This window comes from Molothrus aeneus, chromosome 1 (genome assembly GCF_037042795.1).
Source record: "Molothrus aeneus isolate 106 chromosome 1, BPBGC_Maene_1.0, whole genome shotgun sequence".
Lineage (NCBI taxonomy): Eukaryota > Metazoa > Chordata > Aves > Passeriformes > Icteridae > Molothrus > Molothrus aeneus.
Window position 1 is genome coordinate 66,381,885 of NC_089646.1, and position 27,156 is coordinate 66,409,040.

Sequence of the window (27,156 nt, forward strand, 5' to 3'; positions counted from 1 at the left end):
GTTGCAGGGTGCACCAGAACCTAAGTGGGTTGCTTCTACCTTGGATGCTATCTGTCCTTTTGAGAGCATTTTAGGTAGAAATTCTTTACTGTGAGGGTGGTGAGTCACTGGCATATGTCGTCCAGAAAAGTTGTGGATGCCCCATCACTGGAGCTCTTCAGGGTTGGGTTGGATGGGGCATTAAGAAACCTGGTCTATTGGAAGGTGTCCCTACCCACAGCAGAGGGGCTGAAACTAGATAGTCTTTAAGGTCCCTTTAAGGTCCCTTCCAACCCAAACAGTTCCATGATTCTGTAATTCCATGGTTTTTATTCTGTCATCTTTCTGAGTAGAAAAAAGCAGAAGATACTGATGTGCAGATGAAAGCTTTGAAGGGAAATAGATAGAACTGTCTCTAAGAGTTACAGGTGGATAAATGGATCAGTAAAGAGTTATATATTACGTGCTGATATATCTGTGAAGTATGAACAAACTGTGAGGAAAACACAAGTCTAGAAAATGGAACTGCAACATCTCAAGGCAGAGAAGGTAAAGTAGTTCTTCCAAAGTAGCCATTCTATTTCAATGGATTATTTTAGATATAAATGCATTTATGCTGGAAGTTGGAGAGGCCATTTGTTTCACAAATACTAGTGTTATGCCAGGAAATAGAAATGGGATTCTGAAATCAGTTATTAAAGACCACACTTTAGTGATTAAGATAGCTTGAGTTCCAAGGGGCTGCACACGATCTAATTCTGGGAGTCAAATTAGCATTCTGTTGAAATGGCTTTTGCCAGACAGGACACTACAGCACTTGGCTGCTTTTAGCTAAATCCAGAAGAAAAAATCCTATTCTCATCAGTCCTTGTCCACAGCATCTCAAATTCAAGGTTTCTTTGCAGCACAAGTAAAATGGGATGCTGCTACCACAGGGACAGGGTGGCTTTGGCTGCTGCATCACAGTTATGATGGAGACTCCCAAGTTACCTTTGGTATTGGTGTCTCTAGAGGAGCAGCCAGTTTGGGGATCTTCCCTGGCTGCAGCAGCAGGCATCTGTCTTGCTGCTGAGACACTGCTGCTGGCAAAAGAGATGGAGAAGAAAACCTCATGTCCGAGGCATCTGCCTGCTTTAGTTATGCCTGGAGCTGGTCCTGCTTCAAAAAAGCAGATAGTCTGGGCAAACAGAAGAGTGCTTTTCATGGGTGATTGCATACTAACATAGCCTGATCTTCAATCTGTAATCTTAACTAGAAATGCAAGTTACAGTTGGCTAGAAACCGCTTAAATAAGAGCAGAGTCAAGCAGGACTGGTGATCCTCTTGCAATGACGGAAAATATGCCTTTAATATGAAAGAAAAAACAAATCATAAATACCCTTTTCCAGATTAACTCCCAGAAAAGATCTTGGAATATTTTTCTCATTATTTTTTCTCAAAATACATTTTAGCTTGAGAAAAAGATGGAGCACCGCCATTTTCTATGTGCTAAGACTTTGGAAGTCAACAGCCTTTTGGAAGTATTTCTCTAAAACCAAACCATCAAAATGTGCTTGGAGTAAGAGATATGTTGAGTATTTTCTGATTTACTTTGAATGGGGTTCACTCCTTCCCACAAGAGATCCCATTCTCATGTAATGAGAAAAGGAACCAGCAAAGGGCTGAGAAATGGTGTTCTGATTGGAAACTCACACTTCTACATGTACCATAAAACTGAGGTGGACAGTTAAATCAATCTAAAGTAATTTCAGTACCCAGAAACCAGCTCCTGGTGCTTTCAATCCTTGAAAAATATCAGCCAAGTTTTTGATAATTTTGCCAACTTCAGAAGGCATTACACTACTCTTGGGCACATTTGCCCCTTTTCTTCTCAAATAATACACTAATTTGATTGATTTTTTTCTATGCTTATCATTCTGTGGATTGATATGTTTTTCTTTGACAATGCGGAAATGTTCTGGTTACAGTTAAATAACATAAAATGTATGGGTGTGATACATTCCTGTGCTGCTGTCCCTTACTCTAATTTTACTTGATCAAAATATCTACAACAGCATAAAAGCACCAGAGATGCTGTGAATCAAGCACACATGCAAAGCAGAAAACATATTTTTTAATGAAATATGAAGTTACTTCAGTGTATTATCTAACTATGATACACTGTGTTTTCCACTGAAATTAAAGATTTATACAATGTGATACAAATCTCACTGTAAGACATATTAGAATAAATGGTGAAAAGACATCAGATCTATATTTTTAAAGATCTATTGTTAATTTTACAAATAATTTTCTCAAAATTTGCCCTTTTGAAAGTAAATGTGTCACTTATGGGTGCTATTTTTTTGTATTCCATGTAGCATAAACTCAGTCAGCTTTACTCAGACCAAAGTAATTTTCAATGTTCACCTGTTTTTATATCTTTATTATGTAACAAAAATCTAGTACAAAATAAGAACATCTTTCATTAGTTCTGTGAGTGGATAAGAAACCTGTGCTATATTAAGCAATCAGATATGAAGCAAAATCACTAGGGAGTAAACAGTCATCTTCCTGCTCAGTGCCCACTGACTGATGTAATGAGGATGGTGAACTGCTTGCATCCCTTACATGATTTGTGGAAGGAGTTACTATCCTAGCAGAGCAAAAAATAGATTCTGGTATAAAACTTTGTTAAAATTTAGTCTTCCAGATCTGTTTGGTTTGCCAACCCAGAATCCTGGAGTTTGGTCTCTTTGCAATTATGGTCTTCTACCCAGACTTAGCTGCCTTTTAATGTATCAGTTGAGACTAACTTAATTTATTTGGGTTTCTTTTCCACACTTTACCATTTGTAACTTGTGATATACCTCTTGTGGCAATATATGAGTGAACTATAAGGTGCTTTCATGCAGGAGAGAGATATTACCTCCCACCTCTTGTGGACTGAGGGCTCAAGTTATGCCCTCCCAGACTGTGCCTTTCCCATTGCTCCCTTCCCTTGACCCAGTGCAAGCACTGCTTGACACTGCTCCCAGGGGATTTCATCTGGCCTCCAACCTCGCTGCTGTAAGCGCCTCAGTGGCCCCCAGGAGAGAGGACAGTATGCAGTCCTTCTCTGCAAGTGGGACCAGTGGCATTGTCCTCCTACCAGAAAACATTGTCACCAAACTAGAAGCTGTGGGAGAAAAATGGGGGAATGACTATTTCTGAAACTTATTAAGATGCTATGTTCGGGCAAAATACATTTTATTATAACTGGATTTTACTATGAGTAATATTTCCTAATTAACCACAGGGATTCATGAGCTTTGCAGACTGAAAGACTGAGCATAGGAAATGTCCCAGGTCTGGTTTTAATCAAGTTTATGTCCTTATGAATTGCTTGCTTTTGCAAAAAGTTTCAGGAGTAGCTAGTCTGAGGAATTACCCAGGGGGTGTAATAATACTTCTACTTACATACTTGAAACATCTCTGGAGTTTTACCTGCCTGAGTTAGAAAAGAATTATCTCTACAGAGCTAGAGCACACTTCTGAGTGGACATGGGAATGGTGGATGATCTCATTGCCTCTATCCTCCTTAGATCTATTTCAAACCATTTCAAGCTCCTTGGGGACTGTCTTCCAGTCCTTGGTGGGTCATGAATCTGCAAGCTGGACTTTTGCACACAGAGGATGATGGACTTGCCATAATGGAAACCTTCAGCTCTCAAAAATGGTTGGGTTTTTTTAAGAATTCCTTAATAGAAAATACTTTTTTTCTGGTGTGGATCAGGCTGATTCTGACTGTGCACACACATACCAGTGAAGGACTGGGGGGCTATCAGAATATGCTGTGTGTTAAAAATGTGGCAGAAATAGCTGTGTAGATAAGTACTGGGGGACCCTGTGCTCATACAGATGACAGTATTAAGGAGGGAAGAGGAAGAAGAAATTGCAGCATGGATACCAAATTTACCCTGGGTTACACTGGGCCTATGTGTCACTCAATGTCACAGCCTTCCCTACACAGAATAAAAAAAGGCAGCATTTATCAGAGCTAATGCACAAGAAGGTGTGACTGGAGTACACACTTTGGCAACTTTCTTTTTCATGGCAAATTTGTGTAAAGAAACCCATTACAGCTAGGAGATGTATAATGTTTTCTGGCTTGTGGCTATTCTCCAGCCAGGAATGTACTGCTTATGAAAATTAGTGTGTGGCTACTTCAGATAAAATTATCATAATCAGAAACTTAAAAAAAATTGTGCTGGATTTTTTCTTCTCAAAACCAAACCAGAACAAGAAAAAAATAGCCCTAGAAAAATGATTTTTTGGTTGCTTACTTCTCTGTTGGGGCGAACTAGTGATCCAAGTGCACTGTTACGATCCTATTGTGGAGTCACTGATGGCACCAGAAGTCAAAGTGTCTATGTTTATGTGGCTGTGCCAGTGCACCAGTGTTGTGAGGAGCTCCGTGTAGTGGGCACCTGCTGAGCCAAAGATTTGAGATGAATAGCACCCATATTGATTTGCCTATAATGGAGTGGAAAAGAAAAATGTTCAGGTTTTGTTGCAGGTATTTTCATGGGGTATTAAATTGGTGGATTAGTTGCAAACAGCAGTACTGATAAAGTCTCCTGTCCATCTTGATGGTTGGGCCTTTCTATTAAAATGACACATAAATAACCTATTATGTCCCCCACCCATGGAAATTCAAATGCACCTGTCAAGTTGATAAAGCACTTGCCTGGAGGGAAGCATTGTTTACATTTTCACTCCATTCTTCAGAAAAAGTGAGATTCTAATTATTTTTCCCACTGTAAATTAATGCTGACTATGATGGTTAGCATATCTCTGTATTGTTATATCTATGCAAAAGTTAAATAATAGAACTGATCCATCATGTATTATGCAATGTGCATTTTTATGACAGGCTTCCCTCTGATCTTATTATGCCTTTCTTCACAAATACTTACTTTTTTTTTCCCCTAGCAGCTGGGGGAATCTTTGTTGACTGCTGGTTCAGAAGTTGAAATCTGTCCTGTGTGAAAAGAAAAATGGAATTTACATGTTTATCGGATGCTGAACTCTGCTATCTTCTGAGAAGAAAAAAATAAGGATATAAGAGTATACTCCATTAATAATAAGCTTTATTATAATAGACAATTGGTCACAGTAGACTAAACCATTTTTCTACAAATCAAGCACATCAAATTCAGTAATACAATGCAATTGTTTCTGGATATCTCAGACAGTAACTTTTAATTCAGGAAAAGTAAACTAGTTAAGGTAAAATCAAATGCGAACAGTATCTTTCTTGCATGCATAAAATCATGCCACACCTTTGCACAAAACTTTAAGCCATACCATAAACCATTTCTAAGGGTTGCTAGCAGTCATTTCTGCTTTGTTTATAAATTATTTTTTTGTACATTTTATGGTTTTTGCTTGAACTGAAGACAAAACTGCTGCAATACCACAAAGGGACCGTTTTTGCAATAGTGTGCCAGAAGTGGAAAAAATTGTGAGAATTCTTGTTATCTGGTTTCTTAACTGAAACAGGGAAAAAGGCATTGCTGAGAGGCTCTTGGTACACTCAGAGAGCTTTGGGAGACAGCCTGATCTTGCAAGTTACTTTTGCAAGTGTGGCAGACCCAATTGGTTTGCATACCCTGTTGAAGGCTCATGCAAACTTCTCTGAGCCTTTAACTCTTTATCTCTACTTGCTACTTGCTCTAGGATTTCCATTCCCAGATTTCTAGAGAAGCATCAATTCCAGGCATGGTTAAACTGTTTGCAAGAGTCAAAAACAAAACCCTGGTGCAGGAAAAAGAAAGAGTAAACTGACAACGAAATACCTTAGCAATTGAGGCACATTGGGTTTAGTTTCTGATGAGCTTGTAATTAGGATGCTGGCCCTATGGAGGCAGAAAAAACATCCTTGGAGTGAAGAAGGCAGAGGGGATGACATGAGAATGGTGAGTGTCAATCTTAATCACAAAGGAATACCCAAACCTCTGCCATCTTAATTTTCTTCCTTCCCTTCTTTTCCATAATGAAACCAGCATTTACTTTAGCACCAGAGCTTACAAAAATATGCCAGGCCCTTCTACTACTCTTTCACAAACACCTTGCCAGGGAAGTGTTTGTGAAACCTTTTTTTTTCAGTTCTTCCTCCATGGCCTATTTCTGCAGTGATGTCTGCAAGAAAGAATCTGATTGCTGGTGGTTATCTGGAAAATCAGATGAGATAATTTATGGGCAGTTAAAGCAAGTAGCCACATAAATGTCCTCTGATCTCAACACAGGCTGCTAATTCCTTGTTCTGCCAGCAGCCCATTTCTACCTGTCCCTACAGTGCTGAAGCAATGGGGCTGCAGTGTGAGTGAGAGGTTCTAGATACTTCTGCGGTAAATGTTTGCTAATAATTAACATCTCTGCTGGAGCAGGCAGTGTACTTATTAGGGTTACTGAAAGATCAGAGCAAAATTACAGTATTTCTATAGGAAGACAACCACCCTTCACAGATGTTCACATATGTTTTACTAAAAGTGTTTAAATTTTTGTTTCGCTTTCATTTTCCTAGCCTCCTTCCATCTGCTTCAAAAGAAAGCTGGATCTAAACAGGCAAACTAGGAACATTTTGGTACTTAGTAAAACTTTACAGCAATTTTGCTATTGTTTGAATTAAAAAAAGGAATATATAAACTAAAATTCCAAAGGCCCCTTCCACAAGAGCACCGTTTTTCAACCCCACTAGCACAGGGATACATTATGCCACTGCCTGCATAGGAGGAAATTTTCTGAAGCTGAAGAAGATGCAAATAGAAACCACTAGTCTAATGTATTTTAATTTTAAGTTCTCAGCTGATTTACTGTCCATGTAATGACACAGGTTTAAAAATATTTATCTGCCAGGAAAAGATCTGTCCATCTGATGTCAGTTACAGGTGAATAAAAGCCTGTCTCATTCCCAGACACACATCTTGAATTCACAAGCACAAATTGAAAGAAATCTGTTAACATGGACTTGTTTCTTTTAACTATCTTTTCTCTGCATTTAATCAGTTCCAAACAGTAAAAATAAAATGCTTATTGCCAACAAATTAATTGACAAACTTAGCTCCTTTGTTTTCTGTTTACACACTAGTTTTGAACTGCATTGTTACTTACAGATCTGTCTGGGTTATTTTCACAAATTTTTCACAGAATGTCTTCTGTGGGCAAACTTTATCCCATAAGATGAACTGCTCCATGGATCTATTTACTATTTGTTGTTTCTGGTGTATTTTTGGTCACCAAAATCATATAGTATTATTTCTGCTTTCTGACTGCATTACATTTGTAAACACACGAGTAATGAATAACAAATGTTGATGAGCAGATAATGAATAGCAGACACTCTTATTTACACAGATATGCCCTTTTGTGCATTAAAATCCTGACTTCCATAGGGAAAATAACTTTTCCTAAACACTTTTGTATATAAAATCCTGTCTGTCTGAAGTTACTGAAGATGCTTTCTTAAGTAACTGATTCCAGCATCCCTTGTAAAATTTGGGAAATGAGGCATGGAGAGAGATTTCTCTTGCCCATCTGAACCAAATCCACTCTGGGCTTGGAATATAGCAGGATTCTCTGGAGGAGGAAGGGAATGTATTTTATCTCCTTTCCTTAGGGCAAATCAATGGACAAAGACACTGCTATGCACAAGGAAATGCAAGAAAGCTGTGGCCTTTAATTTTTACTCACTAAGGTTTTTGCTGCATTTAATATCAGTTTTCCTTGAATTAATTCTTGAGATTACTTTTTCCCCCACAGATTTATTATTGTTTGGAAGAGAATATTTCTACATTTGTATTTTTTTAATGGGTGACTGAAGTGTGGACACTTAAAACCAGAAAAGACTTAGATCTGAAAAAATGCAACGGTGAGCAGCAGACTACACAAGTAACGTGTGCAGTGTAGCTAAAGAAAATGTGGCTGCACTTTGTAATATCTAAAAGCAGGCAATGAAAATCATTCCCTAGAAAAGATCTGCATGGCTGCTTACTGGACATATCCATAAATAGGATGCTATTGCAAATCACAAACAAAAAGACCCGCTGCTGTTTCCTAGTGCTATGGTGCTAAGCGGCTTTCCATAAATCTATTCTGGGATTTCTCCTTAGTCATTTACAAAGAGGTTGTTCTCTGTATATGCCTTTTTTTTCACCATTTAGTCTGTCCATGTTTGTTTGTTAAATAAATCAGGGAAGACTGTAACAACAATGCTTCAGGCATTCATAATTTGATTGAAACTAACAATTCCCGGATACTACTGGTCCCTTATGCTGGTCCATTATATTGATAAATAGGATGATCTAGAAACAAGGTATCTCTCTGCAGAGTTACCAGGAGCCCACAAAAGCCTTTGCTAACATGAAACACTCACATGGCTCATTATTGCCCCAGGAGCAAGAGCACAAGCTGCTGTCCCACCAAAGCATGCTGCACTTGCATAAATGTGTGTGAGTGCTTTGTGCACGTAAGGGTTAAACATGAGGAGTGTCGGTGTGGCTTTCTCGTGGTGGTATGATTTTTGGCAATCCTAATGGCTTTTCTTGTTCGTGCCTTTGCTTGCCATTTCTCCAATTTCATGATTTATTCAAACTGAGTTGATTTTCATGACTTGTAAAATGCCCCATCCTTCCTACAGTGGCTTGGAAACTTTCCCTACTGTCACATCTGATTCCGACCGAGGTCCAGTGACAGCCTCACTGGAACCTGGACACCACCAAGGTGCCTTTGACACAGACAGGAGGGATGTTTTTAGATATTTCCATGTAAATTCTTCTTTTACCAGAGTTGCTGGCAAGGTTTTTAGCAACAGTTTGTCAGAAATGGGGTTTGCAATGCTTAAGGGGTGCTGTGCTTCCCTCAGAGGTTAGCAGTAGCCAGCTTTTGTTTTTTTAATTGTACAGCTACGCTGGTTTAACAAAGATTGCCTCCAGGACAGTAATTCCCATATTTACGACTCTTACCACAGAAAATGCATTTACCATGTTTATGAAAGTTACTTGAAGTAAATACAGCACCCGCGACTTTTGATGTCTTTTCCCCCCCCCCCCCATCATTTCAACACTCTTTTGGCCTTTTGACTAAGTTAACAGCTTGTAACTTTTGCTAATTATTTGTCATGACCAGCGTTCAGTTCCACCCATTCTCAATTGGTTGATTTGGTCCATTTTACTCATTTTATGCATTTTCATTGAATGCTGTTTTCAAAAAGGTTTTCTTATACATTTTGCAATGCATGAGCCTGGAATTGATTCACATGATGTTGCTAATAATAATGCTGCTGCAAAGAGTTAAGAATCAGTACTAATCATAATCAAGTGTTTGGACACACATGTATATTTCTCAACTTTTTAAAACAGCTTTTTCATGCTGCTTTATTTTTTTTAAGACACTAGAAGTCAGTCTTCCTCTCATTCTCACTGCAGCTCAGAAAATCTGAGGAAATATTCTTTCTTCTTTCACAAAAGCTGCCAAACAATAGAAAACATCATAGTACCTTTACACACTAGCATGGCATTTTCTGTACCCTGACCTCAGAAATATTGGTAACTATAGTTGGCTGTGCCTCAGTTGTGTAATATATTTATAAATATGCATTTATCAAAATATATTTGTGTTTAAAATGTGTTGTACTTCAATAACGTATTTCTCTAAACTTGGTGTGGCATAATACATTTATACAACAAAATACATTTGTATTTGTACTTACAAATGTATTTTTGTCTTTTTTCTAGGTTATGCACTGTAATTTCCAAAGCGTTGACATAATTTACCTTTTTTGTAGAAGAAACGTTTTCCATTCTCTTAAAAACCTTCATTTTCATTTTTACGTCACGCTAAAGGTGTATGCTAAAGGAGCAGTGATTGAAATAATTGTTGTCAAGGAAGAATGTATTAAAATTATTAATAAGACTTAAACCCACATGAGACTTACTGAATCATCTGGTCTGACCTAAATTCATGACCCTTCCTCCCAGTTCTTCCCTTCTCATACCTGCACAAAAATAGGAAGACCAAAAGGAGAAAAAACTGCCAACATAATAAAGGCCCATGAAAACTGTACATTTGCATTACGTCGACATAACATTTTATAATTATAATAATAAAAACAAACTATAAGGGCATGAACATCAGACCTCATTTCAAGCTGAACTATTATAAAGCGATTAACAGCCTCACAGTCCCGCTTTAATTAAGTTATGTTGTGAAATATTCAGCATTTGAACCTGTTCTGGCCTGCCTCTTTTATCATTGAATTACCATCCTTAATGTGTTTTTCTTCTGAAAGATGAATTTCATTTAAGGATTACTGTACATTGCTCTGGCATTTTGTGGTTTCTTGTCAGCCCTTGTGAATCTAGATCATTGCTAACTTCAGTTTCTCTGACATGTCCTATATGCACAGTCTCTTGACTAGCCTGTCTCTATGGATTTATTAACTCATATTGTATTCCTGTAGAAATGAATGGACATTTTTGATTAACTTAATGATAGAAATTTCAGATGACAGTACAGTTTACTTTTGGAGCTTACTTCTGGTTATGTAGGCCACAGCAGCTCTCTAGAGACCTATCACTTCACAGAAATGTGTTTTGAGAGTTTCAAGGCAGTGGACATCTGTCTGCCAAATACTTTCAGATGGTGCAAGCAAGGAGGGAATTGAAAGGGGTCTTTAAATCCACAGCCACAAACAGAGCTGTTCCCCCTTCTTGAAAGTGGTATTCAAATGTTATATTGCTCCTTCCTTCCTACATATTGAAGAGCCTGTCTTCAGGAAAACTCACACTACCAGGTGACTTTAAGGAAGAGTTAATGAGTGGTGCTCCAGTGAAGGGTCCTCTTTCCTTCCTTTCTAGTGCCCACCCCAGACCAAGGCTATGCGACTCACCACAGCACCATCAGTTTTGGCAGTGCCTTTTCTCTTTCAGTTGTCAGATGATCAGTCTGTGCTTTTGTTTTGTTTTTTTTTGGGAGGGGTCTGACAGGGGGGGTGGGAGGAGGACATGCAGAACAATATTATCATGTTCTCATGTTCTTTTGGCTAGTCACATAAATGTCCTCAGAGGGAGTTCACCAGATCTTGAAATGTGACAACAGATCAGATGAGTTTGTTTACTCCCACTATCCTGCAGAACTGTCTGCTCTTAGGGAGGAAGACAAGGACTTCTGATGCCATATCTGGTCCCATATGGATATGGTGTCCTGGGAATGGCACCTAGAGTCAAGAACTTCCAAAGAAGATCTTTGCCCTGGCAAGGTGAAGATTTGTTCACACACAAAGGTTTGAGTAACATGGCTTGGGCTTCCCCACATTACCATCTGAGTGTTGTAAATTACACTCAGATCTGGCACTGATTGAAAAAATAGGTGAGAATTTATTTGTGTGAAAGTAGTGGAAGGTCCATGCTCTTCCCTGTGCTGGACAAGTACAGAATGCATATTTTTGCCCCCAGAGCTCACAGCTCAAACAGGCCAAACAGAGCTGAAAAGAAGGATGTGGTGTTCATATCCGTGGCTTGCAAAACACACAGTAAATAAGCCCTCTGTTAGTTGATAGGGACAAGCACAAGAGAAGGACAAGCAGATTCAGTAAACGTGAGATAAGATTAAAGTCAGACAAGAAGCAGGGGAAAGCATGGGACTGATTCAGGAGGGAAGAAAATTTTGAAGAAAGGAAGCTAGCAATGCAGAGAAAAATGCATCTAGCATAAAAGGAGGATTACGACAGAAATCATCCTGTTTGCTGTGTTTCCTGTAGACTGAGGTTCTGAGCTAGCTCTCTCAACCTCTTATCTTACCATAGATCAGGGAGGAGACACGAGGCCAGGAAAGCCTTGGTGCTCTTGAATTGGACAGGTTAGAAGTTCTGGTAGTGAGACACTGGGATGAGAGAGGAGGGTAACTACTGCAGGGGATGTGGTGTGGCAGCTCTTGCAGCTGCTCCTCTGTGATCACTTTGTACCAATGGAAATTGCCTTCCCGCTTTCTTGAAACCACTGGCCACGTTAATTCTTATGGAACACTGTGTAATGCAGGGATGGGTCTTGTGTGCTAGACAGAAGAAAATACAGGCCTTGTCCTGTCCTTGTTGCTGCTGTATGTTCCTAATATGTTGTCCTGAATGAAAGCCTTTGAATCCTAGAGACTTTGGTGTGGAAAATTCAGACTGTCTTTATTTTACCTTAAATTTCAGATGACCTTTCCTTTTTTTTAAATGTAAAAAAAATTTATTAGGGCTGATGTAAATGGAAGCTGGTGCTAAAATGAAGCATCCTATTGTTCTGTCATTCCTGGAAAAGAGTTGGAGATAATTTCCTATATGTGTTCTTGCTTTCTTAATACCTAAAACAAATCCTCTCCTAAGGCAGTGTCCCATAATAGGAGCACGCACGTCAGGATTGTGGCATTGGCACACTGTGCTAGTTTTGGGATTCCTCATAATGCGTAAGAACAGCTGAGGAAATGTGAACTGGAACACAAGCAAACTGAGCTAAATCTAACTTTTCCCAAGTGAGGGGAAAAATTTGTATCTGGTTTTTGCAGTCTATTGTAAGAATCTGACCTCTTCATTTCAGCAAAAACTAAAAGCAAGACTATGCAGAAGAAGGTTTTGATGTACTGATCTTAAGTGAGAGCTTTTCTTTAGCTAGCTTTCTGAGTAAGTTCCAATCATTTCTGCCAGTGTAATACACATTCTTGAAAGAAAAAGCATGTGCTAGGCCAGCAAAAGTGGTATTTTGTCTACATTAAATAGAAGTGTTAGGGAAGAGCATGCTGATGTATTGTAAGGATGTAGCAATATCACCAATCCCTTCCTTCCACAAACAAGAGTAGCATCTCATGGGAGAAAATGAACGACGAAAAGGTCTTGCAAAAGTGAGGGTTAAAAAGCTTATGTTTGCACTTCAGGGGAAGTATAAAAATAATGTTTCTCATCATCATTTCTAGTTAAGGATAAAGGGTGCTTAAGCCTTGTGCCATGATCTGTCTGAGGTCTTGAATTCTGCTCAGCCTGTGTAAAGAATTAACAGGAAAAAGGCTAAATGGAAATTCGGACTGATGTAGGGAGATACAAAACCTACCAAAGCAAACATGTTTTGAGCAAACTAGGAAGGTAGGTAACTGTTAATAAACTAGCTTTACACAATGCCCTAAAATACACCTAATTTACTCTGCCTCATCTACAATTCAGTTAGCAGTACAAGGTTATTTTAATATAATACAGAGATCAGAGACTAAAAAGTGCTTGTGGGTACAGGAGCAAAGGCTTCTCAAAGAGAGAGAAATACAAATACTCGCTCACAAAATTCTTGGGAAGGTTTTCTTTTTTTTTTAATCAGCATTGCCATTTTATTGTTTAACCTACCCTGCTTGATCTCCCTACTTTTGGTTAATACGGGAGTCAATTACAGCTTCATCTGTGCAGAATTAACTTTATAGAATATACACTGGGGATTTGTCTATCTCCTCTATTTAGATCTATGTCATAAAAAAATATGTAGTAGAGAACTGTGTGCAAGCGCTGCATATGGTACAGGCTTTGCAGATTTATTGTAAAATCATTTTAAATCGGTTAAGCTCTTGCCAGAAGTTAATTAAATATGTTCCTTTGGTGGGGGGCGGGGGGCCTCTGTGTGTGTGCTGTGTCCGGGGGGCGGGGGGCTCTCTTTCACTAGGTGGCAGTGTCTGATTACATCTGGAAGGACCACGCCAGCCGGCCTGGTGGCTCCAGCTGTGACCTCCAGCACCAGGATGAAATCCCTGACGCTGCAGCCAGCTGGGAAGGTAGCACCACTGTTCACGTCTGTGTCTACACGGTTCACCTCAGCGGCTTCCAGGAGCTCTACAGGCGCTTCCTCAGGCTGCCTGATGGGGCTATCATCGAGGTAGGTCCGAGCAGGCTCCTTGCTGCCAGATTTTGAAGGCAAAGGGGTGCATTTCAGAGCTAGGCACAGTCAAAAGAGGAAAATAGGCCGTGCCTGACCCTGCCTGAAATACACACTGAAAGCTGCAGGAAGACCTCACTCCTGAACAGAAGTGTATAATCAATGAGTTAATGCTTTTGCAGTGCAAAGTAGCAATTTTGGATTGTTTATAGAGCCACTTAAAGGCAATTATGTAAGATACACATTGAAACTACACACATAGAGATTATTTATAAATATATATCACTTAGAACCACATAAGGTCATTCTGTACAGGAATTATTATATATCTATATAGATATACAAGGTAAGAACTGTGCACATTGAACGGGCAGTAATTACTACGAGTATGGCCATTCACTTAGTTTGTACTCAGATACACAGAGCTAAGGCACAGTTAGATTACCTACTGGCATCTTGTATGTTTTAGATTGAATCTTGGATATTGTCAGCATTTCAGCAGCTTGTGCACTAAAATACAATACAAGATGTTATTAAAGAGATGTATCACCCATTACTTGTTTCATGGGCTGCATTTTGTTCATTGCTTTGCCGTTTTTGTTCTAAGTGCTTTGAAGAAGAACATTTCCTTTTTGCCTTTGGTCTTGTGTTGAGAGACTCTTAAAAAAAGATTGGCATTTAAGAGAAAGTAGAGTCAAAGAATATTACCTTGCCTACCCAGATAAGGAGTGGGAGCATCATCACAGAGATCTTGGCACAAGTGATGATGAAACACAATGTTTTCATCTGTGCACTTCTAAGGTGAAGGTTCGAGTACATCTTTCCAGCGTGAGGCAAACATTGCTTCTGCTCCTTTGGTTAATGGTTCAAGGCTGTTTTCTTCATTAAAGATTTTGTTCTTAATGTCTTTGCCCTACTTGGCTTTTTAAAGAACATTTAATTTAAAGGAAACTGTCCTCAAGGATTTCAAACATAATTTTCTGCCTGGGGAACTTGTGATTCACCAGAGTGAAGACACCAGAGTCTTCAAGCTGGCCAAAGAAAACAAGAGAAGGCATGTGGCCTACATGAAGTAGAACCCAATTACTGGAACAAAGAAACTGGCAAATCCAGGTCCATGCCCAAATCTGTTGAAGAAACTCCTCATGTGAATAATTGCCTAGTCTTTTACTAAAACACCTTTTCCATGTTGGAGGTCAACCAGGCAGCCCAACTCCTATTTTCTGCCTGTTACAAATGTACCTTTTTGTAGAATGGTTTTTCTCCATTATGTTCTTCTCAGCTTTTCAGTGGTGATATTTAATTTAGCTTCCCCTAGCCATTGGAAGGAGGGTCTTTGAACACCCAAGGCAATCTTTATCCAGTGCACTGTTTCAGTTCATTAATCGGTTTTGTTCTTCTGAGAGAGAAGAAATGTGTTCTCATATGATGTAGCTTTATCTTCCCAGGTGAGCTTTTGAGAAGCTTCCAGCATCCACAAAATAAGCAATGTATAATGTGGATAGCTGAAGCCACTTCTCCTTAGTTTCCCACACCAGATCATAACATAGCCTATCCCAAAAATCCATGACTGAGTCTTACCTCATTGTCTTGAAAGCTGCACATCTAATTTAGGAGATCAATGCGTGCTTTACAGAATTTTTACTTGTGGATCTAAATGCAATTACATGTAAGAAATGTGGTTAACTAATAATTGCAGTAAAGCCCATATACAGATCTTACCTTTAGCTGATAACAGATGTAATTATACATTTGTGTGTTTTATAGGTCAGGGCTTTCTACTTCAGTTCCAAATTAGGAATATTTAATGAATTTTAAAACTATACACTGACAAGTGAAAAGTTTGCTGCCACAGGGAAAAATACACCTGAGCTTTACTACTTGGTGCTGTTGTCGCCCCTCAGGAACATTTTTTTTTCTCCCCTTTGCTGCAGCTAGACAAGCAGGGGTACTTGAGTGGGGCTAGAAAATTGTTTTGGAGCTGAAGGGTGCATTGCAATGTTATGTACAGTCCTTAAGAGTGTAGGAGATGAAAGGCAGCTGGGGTTCTTGGAATAATCTTTTCAGTTTGCTCCCTCTGTTGACAATTCATTGTGTATAAGCATTTTCAGTTTGGCTATCTAGAGCTAGTTCTAAAGACTCAGGTGATTTAGTTTACCTAACCCTGGTCTGTCATAGGGTTAGGTAAACTAAATTTTGCTCCCAGTGACTCAATGGAAAGATTTTTCTGGATCGTTATGGTCTGTTTCGTCAGAAGTCTCCTCTTATGCTAAATTTAATCAGCTTCCATTGGATCACTCATTGGTGTAAATAAGATTTCCCTTTACTGGAAATCTACCTACATAATATAATTTCATAGTCTTACCTGTTTTATTCTGGAATGGGTACAACACCTCACCAAAAGAAACAAGATGAGTTTGCATTTTGCTTTTCATTCCTCTTCTCACTTTTCCAGCAGTGGTGAAGGAGGGAAGGCTTTTGTTCCACATTGGTGAGGGCAGACAGTAAGCATACTGTCTATTCTCTTTCCCTGTCATAGGAGACAGGGAGACAGGGAGATTTCTAGGACATTCTGTCATAGAAATGACAGCTGCCTTTCTTCTTTCTTCATGATCAGCAAGCCTCTTTCTCCTCACCAGAGACTAGATATTTGTATGAAATGTTGTGTTGGGACTGTAGGAACATGACCTGTAAGAACAGGGATGGTCTCTGGCAATTGTGATGTGCGCAACCTTTGCATATACATCTACCTGGTCTGCAGTGTCCACAGACTAAGAAAACAATCAATTTTCACTTATTTTGTTCTTCTGGATGGGCCAGTGCTCTTGTACAACTGCAGAATGCAAAGAGAAATTCAACAGCATCTAGGAACTGGGGTTACATGTACCTTCTTCCTGTGAAACAATCCTCCTTTTTATTACAGTGACATATCAAAGATGAAAATGTAATTATTTCAGTGTAAAGTTTTGTTTGTTTGTTCACTTTTATTGAGGAACTCTGAAGGCATGTAACTCTGAAGACAGCAAAATGAAAAGACTTTGACTTCTAATTTCTGTAAGTTTCAGGAATCACACCTGAAAGAGCCATAACATTTGTTCCTAAATACTACAATGGAACCTCAGGAATTTAGGCATTTGGGGACTAAAATCTGTCCATCGGCTATTTAATGCTTTGTGCCATTTACAGCATGATGAGTAGGTGGGTTTTGGTGGGTGTTCTTCAAAAATAATATGTTTAATAGGAGGAAATTAGTGATTTGGCAGAAAACAACACAGGAAATATAATAACTTTGAAAAAGTATGTGCGAATATAGGCATTGTTCAGAGGGCACCACCAGCATAAGCAGTAGATTCTTGCATTCAGCTAACTGAGGGGTTTGTGCAGGCTGGTGAGCTGTGGAGCAGTGTTTCTCTTTTCAAACACAGGAACATGAGAAGAGCACTGAAATCACCAGGCCAAATTCTACCTCAGATTCATGTGTTCAACTCTTGGTGACGTTAACTTCAGATATGTTTCTGTATCTGCAGATATTCTTTGACGGGTATAAGAGGAATTTTGCATGATCTTGCTGTGAAGTCCTTGGATGCTTGTAAGGAACTCACTTCATATTTACAGCCTCATCCTACTCTTTTATTCTTCAGTAAAAGCAAGATTCAAGATTTTCTCATAGCCTCATAGCCCTAATTCAGCAAATCACTTCAACGTGAACCTAATTTTATCCAAGGAGCCAAAACTCACTTTAATAATAATTACCTTTCTCTCTTTTTTTTTTTTTTTTTTCCCCAGCAAGCAAAGCCAGTTTCTAAGTGCTGTGTGCAGAAGTACACTAGCTAGGAATAAATGTCCTCTAAGTAATAGCTTCTTTAAAATACTTCTTTCTTTTTGCGTGGTATTGCCATTAGAGGTCCAGATTTCCTGGTATAGCTAGAAATTTCATGTCTGGTACGAAAAGTAGTTTTATAGATTTCATAGGGTTGAGGTAAAACTAACTGTTTTAAAAGGAGCATTAAGTACAAGGTGACATGTATAAATTGCCCTAGAAATGTTAAATAAAAAGATTTTTTTTGAAATGTGCAACATAAAAATTATAGAGGTTAAACTTGTAGGTGCAGTCTTTTTATCATAAGCATTGTAAAACTCACAGAATTCACGTGCAGTAAAAACCATTTTCCTTTTTACCTATAATATATTTCCCCTTTATAGTAATTCAATTTAACTGTTGGCTAACCAAGGAATGACCTTCCCAAAATAAATCACTTTTCATGCTTTTTGGTATTCACTAATCTGATGTTATTGTAATATAAAGGAAATTATTGAATTTTAACATTTTAAACATATTTGAAATCCATGCACAGAAAAGTTAATGGTAGTGGTACATATTTGTTGTCTACGTGGTGATAACACCAACTTGGTGATTTTTATCTCGACTTTTGCTGACTGGAGTTGATTTCTTATTAAAAGGGCAAAGATAAGTCACTTTAACTCAACAAAAAAATCAGTTTCTTATTATAGGCCTAGTAAACCTCAGCATTGTAGGGAAAGTTTTTGCATAGTATGATTTTATCTATCAAATAAGCCTTCACAAATGTCAAAGATTCATCCAATTTAAACTTACTGGATAAAAGAGATCTGTTTTCCCTAATTACTTGAAAAGTACCTAGCAGTAATAGGATAAGACAGCGTAGGTGACTAGCCAATTACTTAGTTTAAGCTATTTACATCAATCCATATGCTATAAATTATGTCTAAACCCTCCTGCACTTCTGGAAAAGTGAATAAAATCATATAAGTTTATTTTGAATACAAGATCAGATATGGTATGCTGAGTGACACTTAAAAAGAATGAAACTGTAACCGTAGCTTATTTTCTGAAGCAATCTTGACACTAATGCTAAATTACAGCTTGGAAACATCTAGCATTTTTACCTTTATGAGAAAAGGCTTTTTACATATTTAACATAATTCTAGGGAAAATATACTGGAATTATGTATAAAGATATGTACACTGTAACCAAAGGGCATTTATAGTCCCCAGTAGAATACTTACAACAATTTTATTGCCATTTGGTGTCATTTTCTAACAGATATAAAATAGAGCCAGTAAACAAACTAGACTTTAGATTTAAGCTGACAGCTGTTCCTTCAGAAGCAATATTCAGATATTTAATCTTAAGAATACTGAATATTTTACAATTGTTTGAGCAAACTATACTTTTAGTATGTGAAGGAACTGCATGCTTTTATATACAGTTCTTGGATGTGATAATGACACTAAAAAACAACCTTAGAATAGTCTACACATTTGTTGCTCTCTTATATTCCCTGGGCAAATCAACAAATTGCCTCATGTTTTATTCTTAATTCCACAAATTCTTTTTTTTATACACAGTGTTGCTATGAATATTGGGCCCTATTTTTTTCCCTGTGTGTGCATAAGCCATGCAGTTGACTCCAGCACAGTTTATACATGGACGTGAGTGCAGCTTTTTCTGGCCCTAATTTCATTAAAGGAAATTTGCTGAGTTTACTGCAAAAGCCTCATGTGCTGTTTTCATGAAGAGTCTCATTTCAGTGGTCACTAGAGGTCTATGGAGGAGAGAAAGAGAGAGGATTGCTCCAGATCAGTACCTGAGGTTGGTGCTCTTCCTCATGACTTCATGCTCATCTCACCAGACACTGGGAGGGAACAGCACAGCTCTGGCTTTTGTGTAAGGATGTTCTGGCTGAGAGAGAGGCTGGGCAAAAGTAATTACTTGGTGTAAACTGACCCACTTTAGCTGGCTTCAGCAGCTTCATGCCAGGTCATCCACAAACATGGCCAATTCAAACCAACCATGAGTTGATTTCCTGGGAATCTCTGTAAAAGCAGGGATTAACAGGAGAGGTTTGTCCTACAGAAGAATGATTAATGCATGTAGATGTGTACATACTTGTGGGGTGAATAGGCTTTACCACATGCAGCCTGCCTAATTCTGAGATTTAATCTTGTCCTGTTAAAAATGTAATATATCTTGCAACTACATTCAATGGGAGCATGATCTCTCAACATGCATTGGGGTTGAGTTGGGAATCATACATTTTACCAGCTCAGCTAAGGGATACTTCCATGGACAAAGGCAGTTGGATCAGTACACCCTGCAAACTTACAGCCCTTTTGTTCAGGGTTGTGGCAGTATAGCAAGTTTCACCTCAAATAAGAAGCAAACCAGACTGTTCTAAGTTATTGTTACCAGTATATATTTCTCCTTTAATGTTATAATTTAATTTAAGGTAATCATTTTAAAGAAGAAATTAGTTGTCCAGGCAGCTCTTTTCATACCACTGAAAAGATGAGAACAAGGAAAAGAGATTTCCTGGAGAAATCTTGTGCTTCTATGCTTTGTTCTTAAACTGATCCAGCTTATCTCACATGTGACATGTAAACCCCATCCTGAAATGGACCCAGTCTGTTGCTCCTCGCCCTTGTGGTGGGTAAGCCAATCCCTCTGCTGCAGGTGAAGTGTATGAGCATGTGTCTCAGCTGAGCAGGAGTTATTTCTCCATATCTTCTGTCTCAGGTTGTTTTCCCTGTGAAGTAAAAGATCAGGTCCTTGCCTTTTTTCAGTAAATTGTGGTATAGTTTTAAATGGAAGCTGTGTCTGTTAACTGAGAATCTGCGGTCAAGACTATGTTGCAACAGGATAGAAATGCAGGAGGCAGCCTTGCAGCATGTGGTCATTTCCACTCTCCCTGGTGTTCTACAAATCTCAGATTTTATATACTCTGTACCCCAGAAAGTCATAGAATCATGTGGGAAAAAATTTCTTTCCTCCAAGTGGCTGTGTCCTGCTTATCCATGCTGCTGTCTGTGCTCTGATAGGAGGACCAGGAAAAGAATTAAACAGGTTCACTGCTGGACATATTTAGCAGGACTCATTGGCTTTCAGAGAACTAAAAAATTACTGAAATACCAGAACTACAGCATTATAGCCTTGTTCTGTATATGAATATTCAATTTTAAATCATACTGGCATCTTTTTTGCTTGCAGAGAATGTGGGGTGAGGCGCAAGGGTTGCCTACCTAATCAGCACATACACAAATACATTGTGTTAATGGAAATTTTAATTCTTTTTTCTTGGGGTTCTGAAGAGTTAGAACTCTTTCCCTCAGTTGCAGAAGGAGTGGAAGCAAGTTCAAGCACACCCATTCAGTCTAAGCCAGTGCTCAAGGGAAAAATGCTGCCATAGCTCTCTAGTTGTATTATATAACAAACAGCAGTGAGGATAATTAAGGGGTACTTTAAAAGTGTTATTTTGTATTAAAAAATACATCTTTCAGTTTCAACTCACTTTAAACGCCAAGATTTGCTGTATATTCAGTGATTTTCAGAACAATTTTATGCTGAAAGGGCAGAGCCACTGATTGTTGCAGAAGGTATTTTGTACTTTTAAACACTTATAATCTTTATTCATCTATCACAGTTTTACCTGAATCAGCAGTAAAATCTCTGAAGTCAAAGGATAATTGCCAAAACAGCATTAACTTACTTTATCTGAATAAAAAAAATAACCTTTGAAAAAGTACCTTGCAGCTACACGGATTGACAAAATGCATCAATTATATTTTTGCTCACTTTATAATTACACTGCAGTAGGTGCACAGTGAACTTTACTACATGGTTGATTAACCATAAGGTTACTGCTATTAAGTCACTCTCAGAAACAACAAGTTGGACTTTAATTTAAGAACATAACTCTGCACACCATCTGATCAAGTTAAAAAATCTGACATATCTATACAAGCTTCAATTTAAAGTTCACAAGTAAATGATAGCACCTTAATTGTAGCAAAGGGTTCTTCCTATTGCTTCAGTCAGACGTGCTGGGTATGTGAACAATCAGGTTTGGAAGAGCTCTTGGTATGTGTTAAGCAGCACCAAAGGAAAGGCTTTTCCACTGAACTCTGAATATCCCCTCTATCCTTGTTTTTCTTGCATAGAAACAAGTCTTATGAAGAGCAGAGGAGGGAGCTGGGGTTGTGTAGCCTGGAGAAAAAGAGAAAAGGGGTGATCTTATCACACTACAACTGCTTGAAAGGAGGTTGTGGCCAGGTGGGGGTTGGTTTCTTCTGCCAAGTAACAAGCAACAGGACAAGAGGAAATGGATTGGATATTTGGAAAAATTTCTGGAAGGGTTTTCAAGCACTGGAAAAGTCTGTCCAGAAAAATGGTTAAGTCCCTAGAGGCATTTAAAAATCATGTGAATGTGGCACTTGAGAAGATGGTTTATGGTGGACTTGGCAGTATTAGATTTATGGCTGTAGCCAATGATCTTGAAGGTCTTTTCCAAATCTACTTAACTGATTCTAAAAAATGAAGTTCCAGCTTCTGGGGAATTAGGGTTGCAACTCCAGGTATACACTGATGATATTTCTGCATATTTTTTCAGATTATTGCTGAATATTTCTGTTTCTGTTAGCTCACTGACACTGTAGGCCCCCTTTATATCTCCTGTCTTCTTGACTCGGTATAATGCAAAAGTGTTGCTATGAAGTCCTACCATGGTCTTGTATCTCTTTTTGACCTGCCCTGATGATTGTTTATGCCGTGAGAGAAACAGCTTTGGACAACCTAATACTGGACTATCAGCTAGTTTGAAAGAACAAAACTTAAAATAAAGTAGCATTTGTTCTGTGTGAGAAGGTGAGAAGAAAGTATAGCCTGGTACAGAGAAACTTGCCTGGGATGTAGGATCCACAAGACCAGTCCAGTATTTAGTCTCAACTAAATGAGGTGGGGCATATTTACTTTGTTGCCTGTTTCCCTCTGTTCCTGGGGCACTTCCTACCTTCACAGTGTATTAAAACCAGAAGTACAACAAAGACTCTAAGATGCTTCAACAGACAGAAAATAAGAATATGCAAAAAATACAATAGAAATTACAGATTATTCCCTTACATGTATCTGTGTTTGGAAAATTTATTACAGTTGTGCTAAACTAGATTGAGAAAAGGAAAATTCTTTAAAATATTACTTTATTACTGCCTCAATATGCTTTTTCATGCTAACATTTGAGTAACAGCAGCTAGACAGAGCTGAGCTCAGTTACTTCTCAGTATCTGAAATTTGATTTCTGCTCAAATTCATCAGACCAAAATTTCTCTTATATGGGCACTCCAAAATATGAAAACAATTGGAGTCAGGGTTTTCTTGTGCAAAATCCCACCCACATGACACAAGCTGAGGATCTGACATGTGGTGTGGTAAATACTAATGAACTGCGCTGAGTCTGATGCAGTGCATCGCTTTCTAACCAATTTCCAGTCCTAGCCCATCTCCTTCTCATGGCCATGATTTCCTTCTTTGAGTGTATATTCTTTATTCATTCAAATCTTCTCCATGTGTCAAGAACATCATAAGGAGAAATGATGAAAAGCAACGAGTGTAAAAATCCCCATTCCACTGCTTTACTAAAGCATTTAGAGTGAGAAAAAAATAGGTGAATTCACATTTCACATGTGTTTAAATTGTTAATCTCTATCTGCTCTATCTGTATTAGTGAATACATTTACAGTAAGTTTTACTTTATAATATTTTGGCAGAACTGTTAGAAAAATTGTTATAAGCCCAGGAGTGGAACTGAACCATGAAAGCTAAACTGTAAGCTTCTGCAAAGCTGGGTTATTAGTATGACAGAATAAAATTTCACACACACAAAAGCTTCTAAGCTGTGATATTTTGAAAGCAAGAAGAGAGGGGTGGGGAAGGGTAATCAAAGTCATCTATGTTCTCTCTGATACTTCACTGAATGCTGCTGTAATAATATGTTGGTTTTGTCTGTTCTGTTTTTCAGGCATTTGGTGATGTTGGTGAGGAAAGTCTTTTGTGTAAAGTGAGCACAGACCAGGAGTGTAAAAGGGAAAAGGACAGTGTGCTGTCTGCATCTACATGTATCAAGCTGAGGGAGAGGAAAAAGAGTACAGCAAGGTGGAAAGGTATTATTTTCAGTTTTTATACCTAGATGAAAAACCTAACAATCCTGATACCAAAGCATAAAATGATGGGAGGGATAGAAAAAAGAAAATAATTTTAGAACAGTTTCTTTTGGGAAGTCTAGGGTGTGATCAATGACAACTGAAATTTCATAGTTGTGTTTTCTAATGTGTCTTCATCCCTGGGTAGTTTCATCAGCTGTTGCAAGAATCCTGAAGACCGAAGTGCTGTCCTTTACCCAAACACTGTCACACTTGTCATTCAGAATCCTAATACAGTAATGCAATACAGAGTGATCTAACTTAGGCAAGCATTTAAATTATGTTGAGGGCAGGCTTAAATCAGTTATTGTATATATATTTATTTAGGTATGTGTCCAGACATATTGGTCTAAGTGCAAAAGTCCAAATCTCTCAGACTTGTATTGTGTTTTCCACTGTGTTGAGAGCCACTGGCCCCCTCACTGTGCCTAGGGAAGTACATGCAGAGTGGAACATCTGTGTCAACTTTCCAGTGAAGTTGCTCCTGACCAAAGGTAGTTTCAGGGCTTTTGATGACAGAGTGCTACGGAATGTGCTGGGTGTCCTTAGGCATCGCTGTTATTATGAGATATCAATTTCCTCTTGTTGCTTATCAAAGCTCGTTGTAGCTGGCTCCACAAGCGAGTCCTATCACTGTCAGTTTTCCAACGCCCTCTAAGGAGTAAAATTCAGTTAAGAGCACCTTCTGTTACTTTTAAATTTACAGTAATCTTGTCTGCTAACAGAGAAACCTTGGAAAGTTCACATGAGCACAAAAGACACATTTTTTTAAGGAAACCTGGTAAATTTAGTGTATGGGCTCTTGCTCTATACCCCTTTTGTTTGGGGAGGGAGGTCATACATTGTTGCTGGTGTATTTGCATCATGTCTTTCTCTACATCCTTTATTCTAATCTTCAGGAAATCGCATTGTCTCTGACAAGAGCTAGTTCCTGCAGTAACATATGGCCTGTGGAGCTGTTTACATCGTGATCCACATCCATGGTATGGCTACTGTCTGATAGGATTTACGTTTCTGATGGCTGCATCTCTGCCCTGCATCTCTGCATCTCTCATGCAGTGTTGTCCTGCAAATGCTCCCTTCGTAGCTCTTCTGTGGCTTCAACAAGCTTTGCAGTGTGGTGAATTCACAGGATCAGATCACAGACTGGGTCATGAAAACATAATTATTTCATGTGACTTTTTCTCCCTTCACAGTTGTGGGACATTGCTAGATTTCTCAGGTTTGCTTGTTTCTGCTTTTTCAGCTTTGCTTGTGCATGTTAGCTGTGGTGGGAAAAATGTTGCTGATTTGTCTTTCAGGTTTCATGACTAAAACATTGACAGTTTTCAGTAATTATTCAAAGCACAATGCTATTGTAATTGCAAGACTGTGAGAACACCCAGAAGAGGAGCAATTATGACTTCATCCACCAGTTAGCCAAATCCCAACATGCTGCAAAATTTACAAGATCTGAGAAACCATTTTTTCTGAAGCTTTTGTGGTGGCCATATTCTGCTTTCCTGTGGGCTACAGCAGCTTAAAGCAACCTGGAGGTTATGTTCATGCTTTCTTAGAAGTATTAGAGTTAGAACCAGTCAATTCTCTTTAATTAGAACCAGTCGGTGCCTATTCTATTTGGCTCCATACAAATGTATCAGAAATTGTCCATGCCTCAAAGGCAAGAACTATGAGAGACAACAGAAGAAGATGGGAAGGGGAACACAGGCAAGAAAGGTGAAATAATTTGTGCAAGGCCATCTAAGTCAGAGGCAAATGGAGAAATACAGGGCAAACTGCCAGCATTCATTCTTCCCTTTTTGTCCTGAAAATGAAGCTAGAAATTGGAAGAAACTTACCTTACTGCTATTTTGAATTGTTTATGTAGAATTCTGTAGTCATCAAGGTAGTAATCAGTGACATTTTTCTAGCATGTTAAGATTTTCTGGTGTCTCCTTGTTCACACTGCTATGGTAAAAGTTTTTCAGATGCATTTATCTTTGTAAGATCTTACTCAGTATCTTTAGCATCATTGATTAATAGCATTACTTAAATCTATAGTTCTCATCCACCTGCATAAACATTAAATTACATTAGGTAGTAACCTAAAGGTTTAAATGTCACTTCTGAGCACAGTTTTAGTTTGGGAATACAAGGTTTGGTTTCCACCTTGTTACTTGTTTTTTTTTTTTTTTCTTTTTTTCCAGTTTATTTGTGTGGGTGTGCATATATTTGTGGATATTTTATGGCTTATGCTCAGGCAGAAATGGTGTTAAAAAACTTCTGAATATCTATAAGAATTGATGTGATTTTTTGTGGGTTTTATTGCATAAGATATTACTTGGATTACGTCTCTCTGTCATAACTGGAATAAAATTGCCTTTTAATGTTTGCTTTGCCTGTTGACACTTTAAACTTTTCTACATATCTTTAGAAAAGAACCTAACTGAAGAGAAACCACCCAGTAACCTATTGCAGTTTCTGGGTGACAGTACCAAGATGCTTTGGGCAGTATCTTCCTATGTGCATCTTCCTGGCCTCGGTTTTGCCTTTCTGCATGATTGACTATAATGGTAAAATCCCTTTGGCCAATATTATACCCTGAGTTTCTCACCACTGAGTTAAGATATTCCAGTCTGGTTCTGTGAGATTTTAACTTTGGTGTTGGTAATACAGTGTTGGAATTTAGTCTGATGGTGGGACTGACTTTATATGTGGAACCACCATAGCTTAAATTCTGATAGGACTGTGTTGATTTTTCTGACAAATGTGGATCTAGTACTGAAACTTTGTTCAGCATGAAGGACTTGACTGACAACTTTTATTCCTCCAATTATATTGGAATGTCTCCATTGACTTTCATTTGATATAGGATGTACAATTCTGTACATTACATATTTGTGAAAGTTGAATTTAAAGTATGTTTAAATTATTAAGCAAATTTTTTTTTTAATGTAGCATCCTACCTATTAATTTTGATTACTTGAATCTTATGAGTTCCCCTGTTTGTTGGTCAATGTGCAGTGGGTGGCATTGCCTTTGAAATTGTTTTCTGAAGTGCTCTTATCAGCAGCATCATCCATAATGCTCAGTTATAGTTGGATAGTAATTGCCTGTCTATGCAGTGTTCCTTTGCAACAATTTTCTCCTGTGTAGCTATATATATGTAGTCATTACTGAAAAGTGTAAATAAAGAATCCTTTTAGTGGTGTAGTTTCCCTGGGTACCTACTGTGCTCTTATTATCTAAAACATACTCCCCATCTGTAGTTCTGTTCTA

General features: G+C 38.4%; 1 protein-coding gene across 1 annotated transcript in view; it reads left to right on the forward strand.

Annotated features, from left to right (window-relative positions):
- LOC136571660 (uncharacterized) overlaps window positions 1–26,002 on the forward strand; it is a 116,598-nt gene extending 90,596 nt beyond the window's left edge. Inside the window, exons 12-14 of the mRNA XM_066572271.1 lie at window positions 13,677–13,886; window positions 23,718–23,859; window positions 24,798–26,002. Of these exons, the coding sequence (XP_066428368.1) occupies window positions 13,677–13,886; window positions 23,718–23,859; window positions 24,798–24,826 (381 nt within the window). The 3' untranslated portion in view covers window positions 24,827–26,002. The remainder of the gene's footprint in view (window positions 1–13,676; window positions 13,887–23,717; window positions 23,860–24,797) is intronic.
- The last annotated feature ends 1,154 nt before the right edge of the window (window positions 26,003–27,156 follow it).